Raw genomic sequence first — 16991 nt, forward strand, 5'->3', positions numbered from 1 at the left:
GATCCATCTTAGCTTTACGATAGATTCTTTTAGCGTGTTCCGTTGTTATCTTTTCTTTAAAAGAGATGAAATTGGGAAAAACTGCATGGAACTTACAACGTTTGAAGAAAACTAACCAGTTTATTTTCAATCCTATTTTCTTCAATGTTCTTTTAAAATTCCTTTGTATTTTTATTAGAGACGCCTCGTCATTTAGGCTATAGATGTGGCGATCCGATTTTACTCGGTTGTTATACATTTGAAAAAAAAATAGATTTAATGACTCCAAGACCGAGATAACATATAACGATTTTAATGATCTTATCCCACGCATCTATGGAGTTCCAAAAATTCATAAAGAAAACATTCCTCTTCGCCCAGTTGTCGAAGGAATTGATTCACCTACATATATACTTTCAAAATATTTAGCAAAGTACCTCAAGTGTTTCTCCAATAAATCTTCATCTTTCATCAAAAACACCACAGATTTTGTTTCTCATATTAAAGATATTCCCATCGATGATAATGATATTCTAGTTTGTTTTGACATTATATCTTTATTTACTAACGTTCCTACGGACGAGGTACTTACATTACTACAGGACAAATTATCCAAAAAAATGTTCACTTTATTAAAGCATTGCATTCATTCTGGTTACTTCAGATATAAGGACTCCATTTACCAACAAAAACAAGGCCTGGCAATGGGCAACTCTTTGTCCCCAGTGCTAGCTAACATCTTCCTTGAAGACTTTGAAAAGAAAGCCGTATCTTCCTTCTCATTTAAACCAAAAGTTTGGAAAAGATATGTTGATGATATATTCATTATTTGGAATCACGGGCACACAGCTCTCACAGATTTTCTTCTTCATCTAAACATCCAACATCCTAATATAAAATTTACTGCTGATATAGAAAATAATAACTCTTTACCTTTTTTGGATGTTATGCTTACACGATGCTCTGAAAGATTAAAAATCTCTATGTACAGAAAACCTACGCATACCAATAGATATCTGCATAATCTTTCTCATCATTTTCCACCACAAAAACTTGGAATTATATCTACCTTAGGACACAGAGCACGTTCTCTCTTAAATGAACAAGATGAACTACAAAAAGAAATGAATCACCTCACTCTTATTTTTAAACAAAATGGATACTCTGAAAAAACAATTAAGAAATTTCTTCTGAACCCTCCTAAGCAGTGCACAACAGAGACTATTAATTTTAAAGGTAGTATCTCCATTCCATACATTAGCACAGTCTCTAAGAAAACAGCTAAAGTCCTTAAAAAATATAATATCAGGACCTTCTTCACCACACTTCCAAAAATCCGCTCTCTAATCAGCCATCCAAAACCTACTCATCACAACCTTAAGTACCCTGGAGTATATAAATTGTGGTGTGATTGCAATATCCCATACTTTGGTCAAACTAACAAATCTATTGAACAACGCATAGAAGAGCATAAGAGAGACATCTCATACAAAAGATCTCATGCAACTGCGTTATCTAGTCATGTTCTTTTTTCAAATAATCCTAATGATGACCAACAAAGCCACTCTGTATGCTGGAATAGATCAGAAAATATTTTTCGCTGTGAAGATGAGTTTGAAAGGAAAATCGTAGAATCAAGGGAAATCTTACTGAACCCGGTCCACTTAAATAATAATTTAAGTTATAACATCCCAGATAGCCATGCTGTAGTTATTCAATATTGGCGTTCACGTGAACGTGCGCGCACAATTGCAACAAACAATGGCACGCCAGTTGGAACAACTTGAAAAATACAACGTTTTTATGTATCGATTATGTGAGGCAATTTGTACCTGTAATTTCCAGTTTGTTTAAATAATTCAATGTTTATTAGTATTCCTTTCCTTTATAAATACCTGAAGAAGGCTGCTATATGCCGAAACTAGTAGTATTTATCATTAAAATCTTTATATGTTATCTCGGTCTTGGAGTCATTAAATCTATTTTTTTTTTCAAATGTATAACAACCGAGTAAAATCTGATCGCCACATATATATATATATATATATATATATATATATATATATATATACATATATATATTCTATATACGTTTCACTATCTTTTTCCACCTTTCTTTGTCCAGTGCACAGTGTCGCAGTTTTTGTACAACCCTTCCACACCAGTCTTTTATATCGCCTATCCATCCTCTGTATGGTCTACCTCTTCTGTTTAAACCATCCAAAATACCAAATATATATGTCTTTATCTTCCGGCCCTCACTCATTCTACAGATGTGTCCAAATAATTGCAGCTTCCGTTTTATAGTCTTCTGTATGAGATTCTGTTTTGGTTGTATCTTCTGATATAGCTCTTCATTGGTGGTTTTCTGCACCCTTCCTATTCTTAGAATCTTCCTATGATAAGTTCTTTCAAATGACAAAATTCTTTTTCTACATTCCTTATTCATTACTCACGTTTCAGATCCGTACTAAAGATGCATGTTCCCAATACTCTTAATTTTGTTTGCAGACTGACCACTTTTCTTTTCCAGTGTTATCCATGGCCTTCAGATTTGTTCTTCCCTTTACAATCCTGATCTTTATTTCTTTTTTACAGTCCAAGTCATATGTCAGTTTACTTCCCAGATATGTGAATTGTTCTACATTTTCTATATCAGTTCCATCCACTTGTATCTTTTGTTTCATATTCTTCTCACCAAATACCATTGTCTTTGTTTTTTCCAAGTTCATAACAAGTCCAAATCTCTTCCCTTCATTTAACAGTTTCAGTGTTTTTTGTAGTTCTCTTTCGTCTTCTTCAATAACAACAATGTCATTTGCAAATCTCAGATTGTTAATTCTCATTCCGTGTACAGATATTCCTTTGGCATCTTCCTTCAATTTGTCCATTGCTCTTTCTAAATGTGCGATGAAAATGCTTGGTGATATTGGGTCTCCCTCTCTAGTATCTCTGCTTGTTTTAAACCATTTCCTCAAATCATCACTTATTCTAACTGCTACAACTGCATTCTGATAAACATCTTTTAATATAGCTATTAGTTTTTTTTATCAATTCCATAGGATTCCAGAACTGCTAATGTCACTTTCTGGTCAATACTGTCAAATGCTTTCTGAAAATCAACAAAGGAAGTACATATGTTTCTGTTTTTTCTCCTAGCTTTCTCTGCTATTAACCTCGTCAGAATCTGTTGAATTGTAGTTCTATCCTTCCTAAATCCTACTTGCTCGTCTGCAAGGTATGCTTCCAATTGTGTTCTCAATCTTTCTGTCAATATGATCATCATCACTTTACCAAGGTGACTTATCAAGGGTCTTGTTCCATAATTTTTACATTCTAGCTTGTTTCCTTTCGTGTATAATGTTACTAATATTGATTTCACCACTCCTCTGGCATTTTCCTTCTTTCCATACCATATTACATAATTGGTGCATTTCTGTAACCATACTTCCACCGTCATATTTAATCATTTCTCAAGTAATGTTATCGTTACCAGGACTCGTGTTGTGTTTTAGCCGTCCCATTGCTTTTTCTACCTCTCCTCTTAAAATGTCCATATCATGCTCATTACCTGGTGGTGATATCTTCTTCAATTCTTCAGTCAGTTTTCCAACGCTATCTGAATCTATTTTTTCTTCATATAACTCGCTACAGTATCTTGTCCACCGTTGTACAATTTTTTCTTTATTCATCGATACTTTGCCTTTTCACCTTTAATTGTAGTCTGTTTCGGTTGCCGCTTTCTATTAATGTTTCTGACGATTTTGTATACCTCCCTTGTTTTATTCTCTCCATGGTCCATAGTTCTATATTGTTGCATTGGGCTTCTAACCATTTCATCTTATCCATTCTGACTGCTTTTTTCACCTCATTACACTTTCTTCTATATTTCTGATGTATCCCTTCTTATCTTCAACATTCCTTTCTCCTGTACTAACCTCAGTGTTTCTTATGTAATCCATTTCTTCTTGATCTTCTCTTCTTCTGGTACTGTTTCTTCAACTGCATCTTCTATCGCCTTCATTACTCTTTTCACTCTTAAATTCGAGTTTTGGTTCTTTCTCCACACTTTTAATTTCTCTTCTAACACTGTTCTGTACCTTCTTCCTGTTTCTGCTTCACTATTTTCGTGCTGTATCCCTTCTATTCTGATGATGGGGTTTATATTTCTTTTTTATTTCAACTTGATGTTTGCAATCACTAAACTATGGTCCTTGAAAAGTTCGACATTGCTGTACTGATGTTATCCATCTTCTTTTAATCATAATCATATCAATCATGTTTTTGGTTTTACCATCATTTGATCGCCACGTCCATTTTCTACACTCCTTTTGTTGGAATGTTGTGTTACAGGTCATCATCTCGTGGTCCACAGCAAATTCTAACAATTTTTCATCCCGTTCATTTCTTTCTACGAAACCATATTTTCTCATGACTCTTTGCCAACCATAATTATCTATTCCAACTTTGGCATTCCAATCTCCTTCAATAATTAGCACATCTTGCTTTGGTATTGTTTCTATTGTCTCTGTCAGATCTTTGTAGAATAAGTCAATATCCTCATCTGTGCTGTCAGATGTGGGTGCATATATCTGGACTATTGATATGTTGAATGGCTTTGCCTGAAATCTTGCTACTATGATTCGTTCATTAACTGTTTTGCAGCCTAACAGTGCCACTCTAGCTCTTTTGCTAAGGAAGCCAACGCCTGCTTCGTGCATGGTGTCATGTCCTGACCATATTACTTCGCATCCATTGATCTCTCCAGATGATGTCCATCTCATATCTGCCAATCCTAGTATATCCCACCGATATCTCTTCATTTCCTCAAAGAAGTAGTTCTAATTTTCCTGCCATCCAGAGTGTCCGCTCATTCCACGTTCCCACTGATAACAGTTCTGTTAGTTTCCGTTTCTGTTTCGGTTTCCTTTCGGTATCCCACTTTGCGATCCAACCCCGATCGCTCTATTGGTATCGCGGGACTTGTTTATCCGGGTGATGCCCCAGCCGGCATGTTGTAGCTGTTGATTGTATAGGCATCAGATAACAATCGTGTTTTTTCTTTACGGGTGCATATATCTCGACTGTATTGTACTATCAGCTTATCATGTGTCAATCTATCAAGAGCATTTGTGAAATCCAAGTTAACTACCGTGTGTCCATCTCCCTTGTTCAAATGTACCTGTCACATTATTGTGATTAATAAGCAGATTATTAAACATAACCTTTCCTGAGCAAATCCATGCTGTCCATCGAAGAGAACTATTGTTGTCAACTGGAATCTGGATCCTGGTTCTCACTTACCTCACCAATACTTTTAATCACAACACCTGACGCATATATTAATCTGTAATTTTAAGCATAATTTAGCCTTATTTAATTTTTTTTTTATTTTGCCTTCTCTAACCTTCTGACATTTAGAATTGCTTCGACTAGATAACTCTTAAATAGCATCCAAGCAGCACTGATATCCTTTCCACCCTCATTTCATACTACACCTACAAGACGGTCTCCTGAGTTTTTTGTAATCACCAGCCTTGTAATTCCATATATATCCTTTCCTCCCAGAAGGTCTGTGAGGGCTACCTTACAACCAGTGAGTTAAGTCCTTCTTGATCGCTCTCCTCAACCGAAAGGAGATTTGACACCTCATTTATAATGCCATCTTCTGATGAGATGATAAAATCCAAGATCTTTGTGTCCCTCTATCAAATATTGCCTGAGATAGTTGTCCCTCCCCCCGCAATGATAGTAAGAGGATCGAAGGAACAAAAAGCGACATCGCTATGAATGCTTGGCCGCTACAAGCCAGTTATCCCTGTGGTAACTTTTCACGGCTGGTAGCTTCGCACCACTGGTCACTCGACCAAGCACATGTGTCATGTGTCTGAACCTGCGGTTCCTCTCGTACTGTGCAGGATTACTATCGCAAAGACTAGTAATCATTAGCGTAATAAACTAAACTGTAACCCAGCTCACGTTCCCTATTAATGGGTGAACAATCCAACGCTTGGCGAATTCTGCTTCGGAAATTTTGCTTCCTAATATTTCGGGAGCTTGGCCGTTCGGTAGTATTGAACCAGGAGTTAAGCCAGAAGGCAAAGCTGGCTGTCTTCAGTACAGTGTATGTTCCCATCCCCACCTATGGTTAATGACTGAAAGAATGCGGACACGAATCAAATCGGCTAAAATGAAGTTCCTTCGAGGGGTTACAGGGCTGATAAGACTCGACAGAGTTGGAAGCTCTGCAATTCAGGAAAACCTCAATACTCAACTCCTGCTTCTCCGTGTTGAGAGATCACAGTTACGATGTTACGGGCATATGGTCAAAATGCCACAAGAGAGGCTCCCTCAGCAGGCCTTCTTTGCCAGGCCACAGGGCGGGAGGTCACGTGGAAGGCCAAGGACTCGCTGCATAGATTATATCCAAAACCTTCGGTGGGCATATTTGGGAGTCCCACCACAACACTTGAACTTGATGACGGAGGATCTTGACCATTGGAAGTCCCTCTTGCAACTGCTGCCACCCCCCACAACCCAATTAGGAAAGGTGGTCCTTGAAGATGGATGGAAGATGAATGGATAGATAGTTGTCCCTCAAAAACTCGAGTGAATTTTCTTTACTTCCATAAACTAATTTGTCATCCTAATCTATATTTCTAGGCCTGTGTAGCTCAGTGGAAGTGATGCTTGCTTCTTCTGCGTTAAGCCATAAGAAGATAGACTTATAGTTTGAGTCTAGTCGCGACTGGAGGAACTTTTTCTAAGCCTTTCTTCGACCGGTTCCCCAATTAGTCGATCTCTGGCAAGGGATTTTTATCTCAAAGAAACTTGGGTTTTTCATCCAGTGAGCTGTAGAAAATCGACTGTAGAACCCACATTATTTCAAACAGTAATATATCCTGTTAGAATTAGTTATCAAGAGATGGCAGCTCTTGTTTGTGGGTCTCTTCATAGGTGCCAGCCTATAATTAGTAACAGACATCGGCCAGCTATCTCTGATTGGCTACCAGTGGAGATTTAACTGTCCATTCAGTCTCCAAAAGCTAGACAGAGTTTAAAGGCTTCGCTTTCTCCCTATAATTGAATAAAAAAAGGCGTTACCTTATTTTTTGCTTATATCTACATTGTCATAATTAAAAGCATCCATAATTATCATCCATTTCCTATTTGCTAGATTAATCTGCCTATACATTTCCTTCTCATCGCTCTCCACATTATTAGGCCTATAGCAACATCCGACTAAGTATTTCATTTTATTCACCTCTATCTTACATCACACTGACTCAAAACCTCTCTTATTATTCCCCCCCCAATCCTTCCATTTCTACCTTGCCACCTCCTTTTTTAACCATTTCTGTCTCAAAAATATCACACCCTTCCATTTCTATACCTGTTAGAATGTCGTACTTGTCCACCCACGTCTCACTTATTCCAGCAAGGTTTAGGTGAACAAACTTACTCAGTGCAATAATTTTATTTCCCTTGTTCCTCATATTTTTAATATTTGTATGCATATACGACGTGTGACAATTTAATTCCCACAATGGTCGCGTAGTGTCATCCGTGTGGGAATTGATAGGAGTCACGTGAGTAGTCGTCTTTGTACATGTTTTAACTAAGGCGTGCGTAAACCTCAAGCCATAGAGCCATTTGCAAGTTGGCTAACAATAGAGATCTGCGTGCAAAAAGTTGGTAACGATCGAAATTTGGAACAGCGTGTTAACATCAAATTTTGTGTGAAACTCGGAAAAACTGCTACTGAATCGTTGGAGCTGTTGCAAGTGGCACATGTTGTGGTTGCTCTGAAAAAGTGTCAAGTGTCTTTGAGTTGCATCATCATCATCATCATCATCAAATTCCTTATATATTTCCTCAAGGGGTGTAGTGTACAGGATATGATAGTATTACATGAAATATTACATCATTACTAAGTTCCTATCTAACCTCCAAATCAGTCTGTTACTTGACAAGACTCCAAAATTATCAGATCTTATATTTCTATCTTCTAAGGCACTTTTTACTGTGTCAATCCACCTTTATCTTGGTCTTCCTCTGGGTCGGTTTCCTGCCAACCTGGCAGAGGACACTTGTTTTGTTAATCTTGCTACTAATGATTTGCTAATGTTTTGCTTTGGGTTGCATAACAGATTCAAAGGCGAGCGAGAAGATGCGAACGACGACCCCACAGGTGGGTAGCCAAAAACAAAAATGACGGGTGCAAATGTGAACTGAGTGCGAGATTTGGTACGGTCTGAATATGATTAAGTGTGCGATTGATGGCTGATGAGTTGCAAATGAATCGAGAAATAGTCAGGGTAATTTTGTCGAAAGAATTGAGTATTGGAAGGTTATCTGCGACGTTTGTGCCTCAAATCTTGGTAGAAGCAGCGGGTACAAGTTGCGACTTATTTGCTCCTTATTCACAATCCCGAAACAAAACGCCAGAGCATGCAGTGGAAAACACGAGATTCCCCACGTTCGAAAAACAGCACGATGTTGTTACGTTTACAGTTCAAGTCCATGCTGGCGTGTTTTTTCTCTGAGTACAAAGGACATAGTCCACTATGAATTCATTGAACAGGAACAAATGGTCAACTAGCAATGGTATTTAGAGGTGGTTAAAAGATTACAAAACGATTCTGTTCGGAGAAAAAGACCTGAATTGTGGCCTGAGAGGTGGATGATCCACTACGACAATTCGGCAAGCCATAGTACGCTCATCGTGAGTGAGGGAGAGAGAGAGAGAGAGAGTCGTTTCAGGACAAAAATCAATTACCGAATTAAGTCATCCTGCTTAATCACCCGACTTAGCTAGCTACTTGTGATTTTTCTCTGTTTTCAAATTAAAGACTGCGCTAAAAGGAAGAAGATTTTCTGACATTGCTGATATCCCGCATAATGTGACAAAGGAACTCAAGAGTATTCAGGGAAAAGAGTTCTGGCCCTGTTTCCAAAATTGGAAACAATGTCTAAACCAGTGTATAAAAGTACAAGGGGGGGACTACTTCGAAGCCGATAGTAGCCATTAATGTATAGTTCCGAACGTAGGTTTTTTAGATGTGCATTCCGAGAATTAAATTGTCAAACCTCGTACAAGAGTTTATTTCTGAATCTACAGAACGTTTCACTGATACTACTTATTCGATGTGACTTCTTCATGCCATTATCGAATCATTCCTCCCTCTTATCATCCATTCCAGAACTCTCTGCAAGCCTAACTGTTGCACCCAGCCCATCTCATTTCTTTCTTGTGTACTCATACATTCGCTTCCGGCATTGCCCGTCCTCACGCTGTGTTCCCCTATCCGCCCTGCCCCGCCTTCATTTCTCTGTTTGTCTTGCGATCTTGTTCATTCTCTGCACTCATGCTATTCCTTCTCCATTCATAAGCACCACATCAGTTCATCCTTTCTTACTCTTCTGCTCTTCCGCATTGCTTGTTACTTGTTCAGCTCTATTGTTTGCATTACTTTCTCTTTCACGGCAGCCTCTTCAGATAACTGATACTAAAAACCATTCAAGTGTAGTTCACCCCTCTTATACAGTTCCATTCGTCTTTCATATTTACGCTACCCATTCACAAATTGCATTTCTCTTCGCACATTTCCGCTCACATATCACACGTAATCATTGCTATCTGCTTCGAGCAATCACCGTCATGCCTGGTAACACACTGACTACCTTTCAGTTCACACTATTATCTTTTATTCTTCTCAACAACCTTTTGAAATCCAATCCTAGCAATAATAGAAATGACTGTAAAATAGGGGTTTTATTTGGTATCATTAAAGAGCGACTATATGCCAAGTAAGATTCAGATCACCAATGCGTTGATTTTTGATGTTCAAGATTCCTTCTGAAATATGTTTGAAGTCTCGCAATACATTGATGACTTCTGGTTCTACATAGAAGGGCATGGACTTTGTTGACGTCATCTCCCAAAGTAAATGATACCTTTAGGAGGAAGGAAGCTTGAAAATCAATCTCTCATATAATGTATATATACCAACGAAACATTTATTAGAAAATCACTTAGGCCTAGAGGAGATGGATCAACAATTGTCAACATTCCTCCTAATTATTACCCTTCTCGTAGATGTTTGCTAAATGCCTTCTATAAGGTCACTAATATGTTTTCACAGGAAGAAAACATAAAAGTTCAAACTGATATAACTACCAAAAGCGGATTTGGGATTTGGTCCCCTCATTCTTATCCTGTTCATGGAATACTGCTTTCTTTTAAGAATAAGAAAATAGGATCAAGGTTTGCAGAATTTGTGATAAGTAAGTATATGATTGATATAAAGAGATGGATAAATTGGGTATACACCATTGCAACTTCATAACTTCCACATATGGTGGAAGTTATGAAGAGAGAGTTTGTCTTCTCTTTTGAGAGATTTACCTTCTACATGTGCTGACACCGACACAATTGAGAATATTCATACATCTGTAGACCACTAACCTTTAGTTATAAAGGATTTCCAGATAGTAGAACTGAATTTAACAACGAATATTTGTGCATGATTAGAAGATTATGGTCAAGGAAAACTGCAGTTAAACATTCATTTCAAATGTCGAGATGCAAAATAATCTTTGATAACAACCAAGCAGCAGTTAGGATTCCAGTTTTAAACCCAGACTCCAAGGGCTGTGTTTAAAATATGGATATTAGGAGGCTTATTTAAGTTTGTGTTTTTCGCTACTTCATTTCTTAAGTCAACATCAATGACTATTGAAAAGGAAGTGCTTGAGTCAGAAACTCCTACAGTAGGTGATGAATGGATATAGTTTCGAAAAATCAATCAAATATCATTTCCAGGGGTAGAGTGTAATTTGCTAAATCTAATATTTATTTTGACTATCTAGGAGAATGTATAAAAGTTGTTCTCTGTAAAAGTAAAATATGCACGAAAAACAGGAAGACTATTTGTTCGACGTGGTAAAAGACAGTGAATTATTTTAATTTATGATTAGGGATTGAGGAGTTAGCTTAGAATTAGATATTTTTTGCGTACATTCCGCTTACTCATGCAAATTGTACACACATTCTATCAACTTCTCCTCTTTTCAGCCTGCAAACAGATTCAATTAAATATTTTATTACAAAAGGACAGCAATATTTGCATTTCTCGACGACATTGATTTGTATAAAAGTTAAAAGTTGATGAATTCTGATGGAAGTGCACTGAGTGATAATACAAAAATCATATATGCACGCAGAGTTTAGCCGAGTTGATTATTTTTTCAAGATACATTTGAGAGCAGTTGCAAAAGGCTAATGGATGTGGAAGTTATCAGGAGGAGAAGCGAAACACACTTTTATATACAGAGTGGTTTACAATTCCACATATCTTTGAGGGGAAGTAGAGAAATTAAAATCAACCTTATTCACACAGGAAATCATGACCGGAAACGCCACCCGAAAGTGATAGGTGGCGCTGTTCGCCAGCGTTCCAGTTGAGCAAATGGGGCTTCCGACGTCATACAAAGAACATGCGTCGTTTTACGAACGCTGAGATGGCAGTTATGCACCTGGTTTACGGGTTAGCTGACTGTAATGGACGAGCCGCTGACACGAGTGTATCGCGAAAGGTACCCAAACAGACGTGTCCCGCATCACCAAATGTTTGTGCATTTGCATCAGAATTTGTCTGACTATGGATAATTCAGGGATCTCAGGCATGATAATGGGCGGCCACGATCGACGCGAAATCCCGCAGTGGAAAAGGAGGTGTTGCATGAGATGGACAATAATGCAGAGACAAGCACACGTGCCGTTGCCTCCGCTATAGGAGTACCTCGATCTAGTGTATTGCGCGTTTTGCACTCTGAGTCCTTACATCCGTTTCATCTGTAAAGGGTCCAGTTACTGATGGCCGAAGATTCAACGTCTGGAATTCGCGCAGTGGTTTCTGCAGAAATGTGCCATAGACCCAGAATTTCCAACTCGTGTTTTGTTCACAGATGAAGCTTCATTTACCAGCGAAGGGGTCTTCAATCACCACAATGCTCATGTGTGGACCCATGAGAACCCACACGCTGTGCGATCACATGTTGCACAACAACAACAACAACAATAACGTTTCGCCATTAACGAATGGGCAGATATCGTCGCTGACTGTTTAGTTTTCACATAACTGTTACCACCCCGAACTGAACTCCCAGAAGTATCGGACCTTTCTTGAAGGAGTTCTGCCGGATTTACTGAACAATGTTGCAATGACTGTGAGTCAGCAGATGTGGTTCCAAAACGACGGGGCTCCAGCTCATTTTGGTATTTCTGTGCGTCAGTATTTGGACAGGTCCTTTGGGGCTCGATGGATTTGGCGTGGTGGACCGGTGGCATAGCTCCCACGCTCACCTAATTTATCGAGCATTGATTTCTTTCTGTGGGGTACCCTTACAGCTATGGTGTACGAAACGCCTGTTGCCTCTGCCTTCATGGACCTTGTGGCAAAAGTCACCATTGCCGCTGCTAATATCCGGGAAACTCCGGGTATTTTCGAAAATGTACGGCAATCAATGCGTCGTCGGTGTCAGGCATGCATCACTGCTAATGGTTGTAACTTTGAGCACCTGATGTAAAACCATATTATGTATCCAACTTCTATTGAACTGTTCAGTTACGCCTAATAAAGTTTTTTACTCTACTTACTGCCTTGTGTTATTTCTGTACCTTTGTGTCCCTTAGTACCTTCCGGTCATGCTTTCCTATGGGAATAGGGTTGATTTTGATTTCTCTACCTCTCCAAATTTTGATTTCTCCCCCTCAAAATTTGTACATGGAATTTTTTAAACCACCCTGAATATATGTATATATATAAAAGCCTAGATACGCTCTGCTGTAGATTTCTTCAATGGGAGTGTAAGGCACCATCCGTTTTGTTAATATTGCAATATAATTCTATACCAAGCAGAATACGAATTGGGAGAAATCAGTCTTCATTTTCTGAATTTTTCACTTGTTTTGACAAGAGAGGGGATGATAGAATAAAATGGAAATACTGTAGAGCAAGTGAAGTATTTTAGTTGTTTTAATTTAAACATTTGATCCTGAAATCATTTCAACATTAAAGCAACAAACTTAGTTATTTTATTTAAATTAAGGGGATATTAAATCCCACATTGTTTCCAAACCGAATAAGAACTCAAAGATCGGAATCAAAGAGTTTCATGCCGAATATAGTAACTATAAAAGTATCGGCGACCACTAGCGTAAGCTAAAGCACGTAGTTCAAGCACGTAGTACAAACTCGGGCAACTTGTAGCAAAGGTGGAGAAAGTTCTGTTCGCTATTCTTAGTATTAGGACTTGTACTACTTGCAAGTGCAAAATTGACTTTCTTGTCTGTTTGCTTACTTGCGAAATAGCATTAAAACCAAGTTTATATATAATTACTTGCTATCTTGAATACATAATATACCCAAGTTAAAAATATTTCTACATATATAATAGACGTTTCGCAAATGAGATATCAAGTTTTATGGGATAAATCAGAACTATTTGCACCATTGCTATGATAAAACAGAAAGAAAAATGTGGAAATCTTTAGAAATAGCATTGAATCCTAAACATTTAAATATTACCCAAAGTATTAACTTGTCTAAATTCTTTCTAGCCTTCATTAATCGAGAACGTTCACCTGAATTCATAAACACACAGAACAACTGTAACAATCAGAAATATTTTTTAAAAAATAACATCAGTCTCTTTTATATAACTGCATAACAGTTGTCACCTTTGCTAGTCCTTGCTGTTTTGTCAACTAGTTTTATTTTTTTATTTTATTTACATCTGAAGAAATCCTGTGCAATTGGGATAAAACATCATGGATAAATATCAACTTATTCTGGCGTTCTGCCTTACAAACTTTAATAAATATTCATGAACCGGCAAAGTTTACATTCTTATATATATGTATATTAGGGTTGCCAGATTTTGGAAAACCAAACACGTGACAAATACGGGAATAATAAGTGTAAATACGCTTTACTTGATGGATTGTTAAAGAGGTCTACTAAATAATTTGGCGGTTTTCTTCCGAATTAAAGAACGATTTAAGTGCTTCAAATAAATGTATAATTCTTTCTATTGCATTTCCTAATGAGCGCCAGTGATTCACAGAACTCTTCAAGTCGTCCTGTCCGAAATGTAGAGATACAAATATACCTAAAGAGTTTTACAATTGTCTCAACGTCAACTGCTAATACATCTGCGGCAATTTGCACGCAATTATGCAATATAAGTGCTGGACATCCAATTTCTTCCAAATTTTCATTCCAGGAGGATTTAAGTTTGGCGAAGGCATTATTCGTCCCTCGACGAAGTGGTCCTCCAAACTTCGTATTTGCGTTGTTCCACAAAATGCAATTCATTTTACGACATCAATTGAATGATGTTTAAAAGCAGCCGTTCCCAACCCTATACCCGCGGGCACCCGTCGAGCAATTTGTGTGTACCCGCCGCTGTTCAACTGCGTGCCGTTTAGTTTGAAATAATCACGTGCACATCGTGCAACAATTCATGGCATGTTATATGACGCATGCGTTAATGACACATGACGAGTATTAAACGCATACAATATAAAGTAGACCGGCATTCGAAGTTGTTCATTATGTGCTGCTAGTTATATGCGCATAATTTTAACGGTGTCTTGTACTTACATTTTTTCAATATTTTGAATTTTAATCTTAAAATTCAAATTATTCGAATTAATTTCGAATTGCAACAGTAGCGTTGCAATTCGAAAAAAACATAATGTTGAACGTCATTTCCAGACAATGCATGCCACCTTTAATACGAAATATCCACTTAAATCTGAAATAAGAACGAAAAAAAAAAAATCAACTAAAATCCAACCTGTCTGCCCAACAGTCGGTTTTCACTAGTCATCTGATAACATCTAAAAATGCCACCATTGCTTCTTTAAAAATTTCTAACATGCTCACAAGGAAGAAAAAACCGTTCCAAGCTGGCGAGTTCTTAAAAGAAGCATTTTTGACTGGTGCCGATCGTTTATTTGAGGGATTTTCTAACAAACCTGAGATTATGTCAGCAATACAAGATTTACATTTGTCAAATAACACCGTCACAAGAAGAATACATGTAATTTCAATGGACATACAAACTCGGTTAAAAAGTGACTTGGAAATATGTGACTGGTTCTCTTTACAATTTGACGAGTCAACAGATGTATCAGACACATCGCAGTTAGCAGTTATGGTGAGAATGGTATTTAGTAACTTCACTGTAAAAGAAGATCTACTGAAAATATTACCCATGAAAGGACGAACAACGAGTGAATATATTTATAATACATTCAGAATATACGCCAAGTCGATAGATATGCCTTTGCACAAGCTGTCTGCGATAACTATTGATGGGGCACCAGCAATGGTTGGCAATATCAAAGGATTTATTGCGTTCTGGAAGAAAGATCATTCATTTCCAAACTTTCTGTCCTACCACAGTATTATCCATCAGGAAGCTTAGTGTGTATTCTCAAACCCTCTACTCAACTCCCCCCACTTCCAAGATTAAACCCTGAGTGCACTAATGCTACCAACAAACAGTAAAATCAACACCTGGCTTGCGGCCGGTATAGAAAGGAAACCACGAATCCGCCGCCATCTATTATCTTCTTCAGATAAGCTCGGCAAAGCTTCGAGGAAGAAATGAGAAATGCCATCCAAAGAAACAGGTAAATATTATAATCGATTTAATAAAAAAGTGAATCATAGTAAATTCAAATCAATCATGGTAAATATGAATGTGAAAAAGATGTAAAACACATTGTTAATAATCATTATTTATGCAATTAAATAAGATATTTTCCTAGCATTCTATACTCAAAAAAATTATATAAATAGAATATAATCTGTATAATTTTTTTTATGTAATCTATCCTGTGGAACTGAACCATAATTGATTGTAAACTATTACTAAAATCGTTAATATTACTAATAGCACACGAATTGTTGTACTATATGACCGGCGCAGAGAAAAATCGGAATCTGAATTGAACCACGTGTGAAATTGTAGTATTATCTGTTAATTTTATGCAATTATATTATATTGTATATACAGTATATTATAGAAATATCTGTATAATAAGCATTATAGAAATATCTGTATTATATAAATTGTATGTGTAATTAAATTGTATGCATATGTATGAAATTTAATTGACAGAAAATAAAGTATTATTTGACATTTAATATATATACACATACGGGCACCTCCATGGAGTTGGAAGCCTCATTGCGGGAGACCCAATCTATCCACACCATCTATCATACCTCTCCTTGAAACAAAATTTAATTTATCATTGTACGATTAATAAAGAAAATTAATTTACCTTTAATAATATATTTTATGTATTAACGAAATATCGCACATTCTAAAAAGGTAAGATACTATTTTTTAATAATTATGGAAATAACATCCACGTGCTGTACGGATACCGCACAATGTCCAAATAAGAACTGTTTGAAAATAAACAAATGTAATATATCAGTACAGAATTACAGATAAAATGTTAATAATAAATAAATAGCGAATATATATATATATATATATATATATATATATTCATATATATACTTTTTACACTTACCAGTAACTGACCGATAATAGAGCCCTGAAAGTAATAAGAAATACATCAGAATAAAGGTAAAATGATATTGCACATTTGTTACTCTATATTAGTTTTATTCGAAAAGAAGTTACTAAAAGTCAAAGAATTTCATACCCCATTCCATTAACATCAACGCTTTTTTAAGTGTACATTCTGCACTTTATGAGACATGGGTTTGCACGAACTTACGCAGACTGGTAAGAGTCAGTGACCGGATACGTAACCGACAGACGGTCGGAAGCAGGTTTAAATTCTATGTATATGGATAAGTTTATAGCAATTAACAAAAAACATCCAACTACCTACATAAAAAGAGCAAATCACAGCAAGATAGTTAATGTTTTCCGCCATCAGAAAGGGCGGCCTTAAT

General features: G+C 37.0%; 1 protein-coding gene across 1 annotated transcript in view; it reads right to left on the bottom strand.

The window, feature by feature from the left end:
- Positions 1 to 16624, bottom strand: part of LOC150092072 (astakine-like) — a gene marked incomplete at its 5' end in the record, with an annotated part of 48697 nt that extends 32073 nt beyond the window's left edge. Inside the window, one exon of the mRNA XM_090415332.1 lies at positions 16601 to 16624. Within this exon, the coding sequence (XP_090271458.1) occupies positions 16601 to 16624 (24 nt within the window). The remainder of the gene's footprint in view (positions 1 to 16600) is intronic.
- Between the last annotated feature and the right edge of the window lie 367 nt (positions 16625 to 16991).

This window comes from Typopeltis vanoorti, unplaced genomic scaffold (genome assembly GCF_054136105.1).
Source record: "Typopeltis vanoorti isolate ZY-2024b unplaced genomic scaffold, IOZ_Tvanoo_1.0 HiC_scaffold_823, whole genome shotgun sequence".
Lineage (NCBI taxonomy): Eukaryota > Metazoa > Arthropoda > Arachnida > Uropygi > Thelyphonidae > Typopeltis > Typopeltis vanoorti.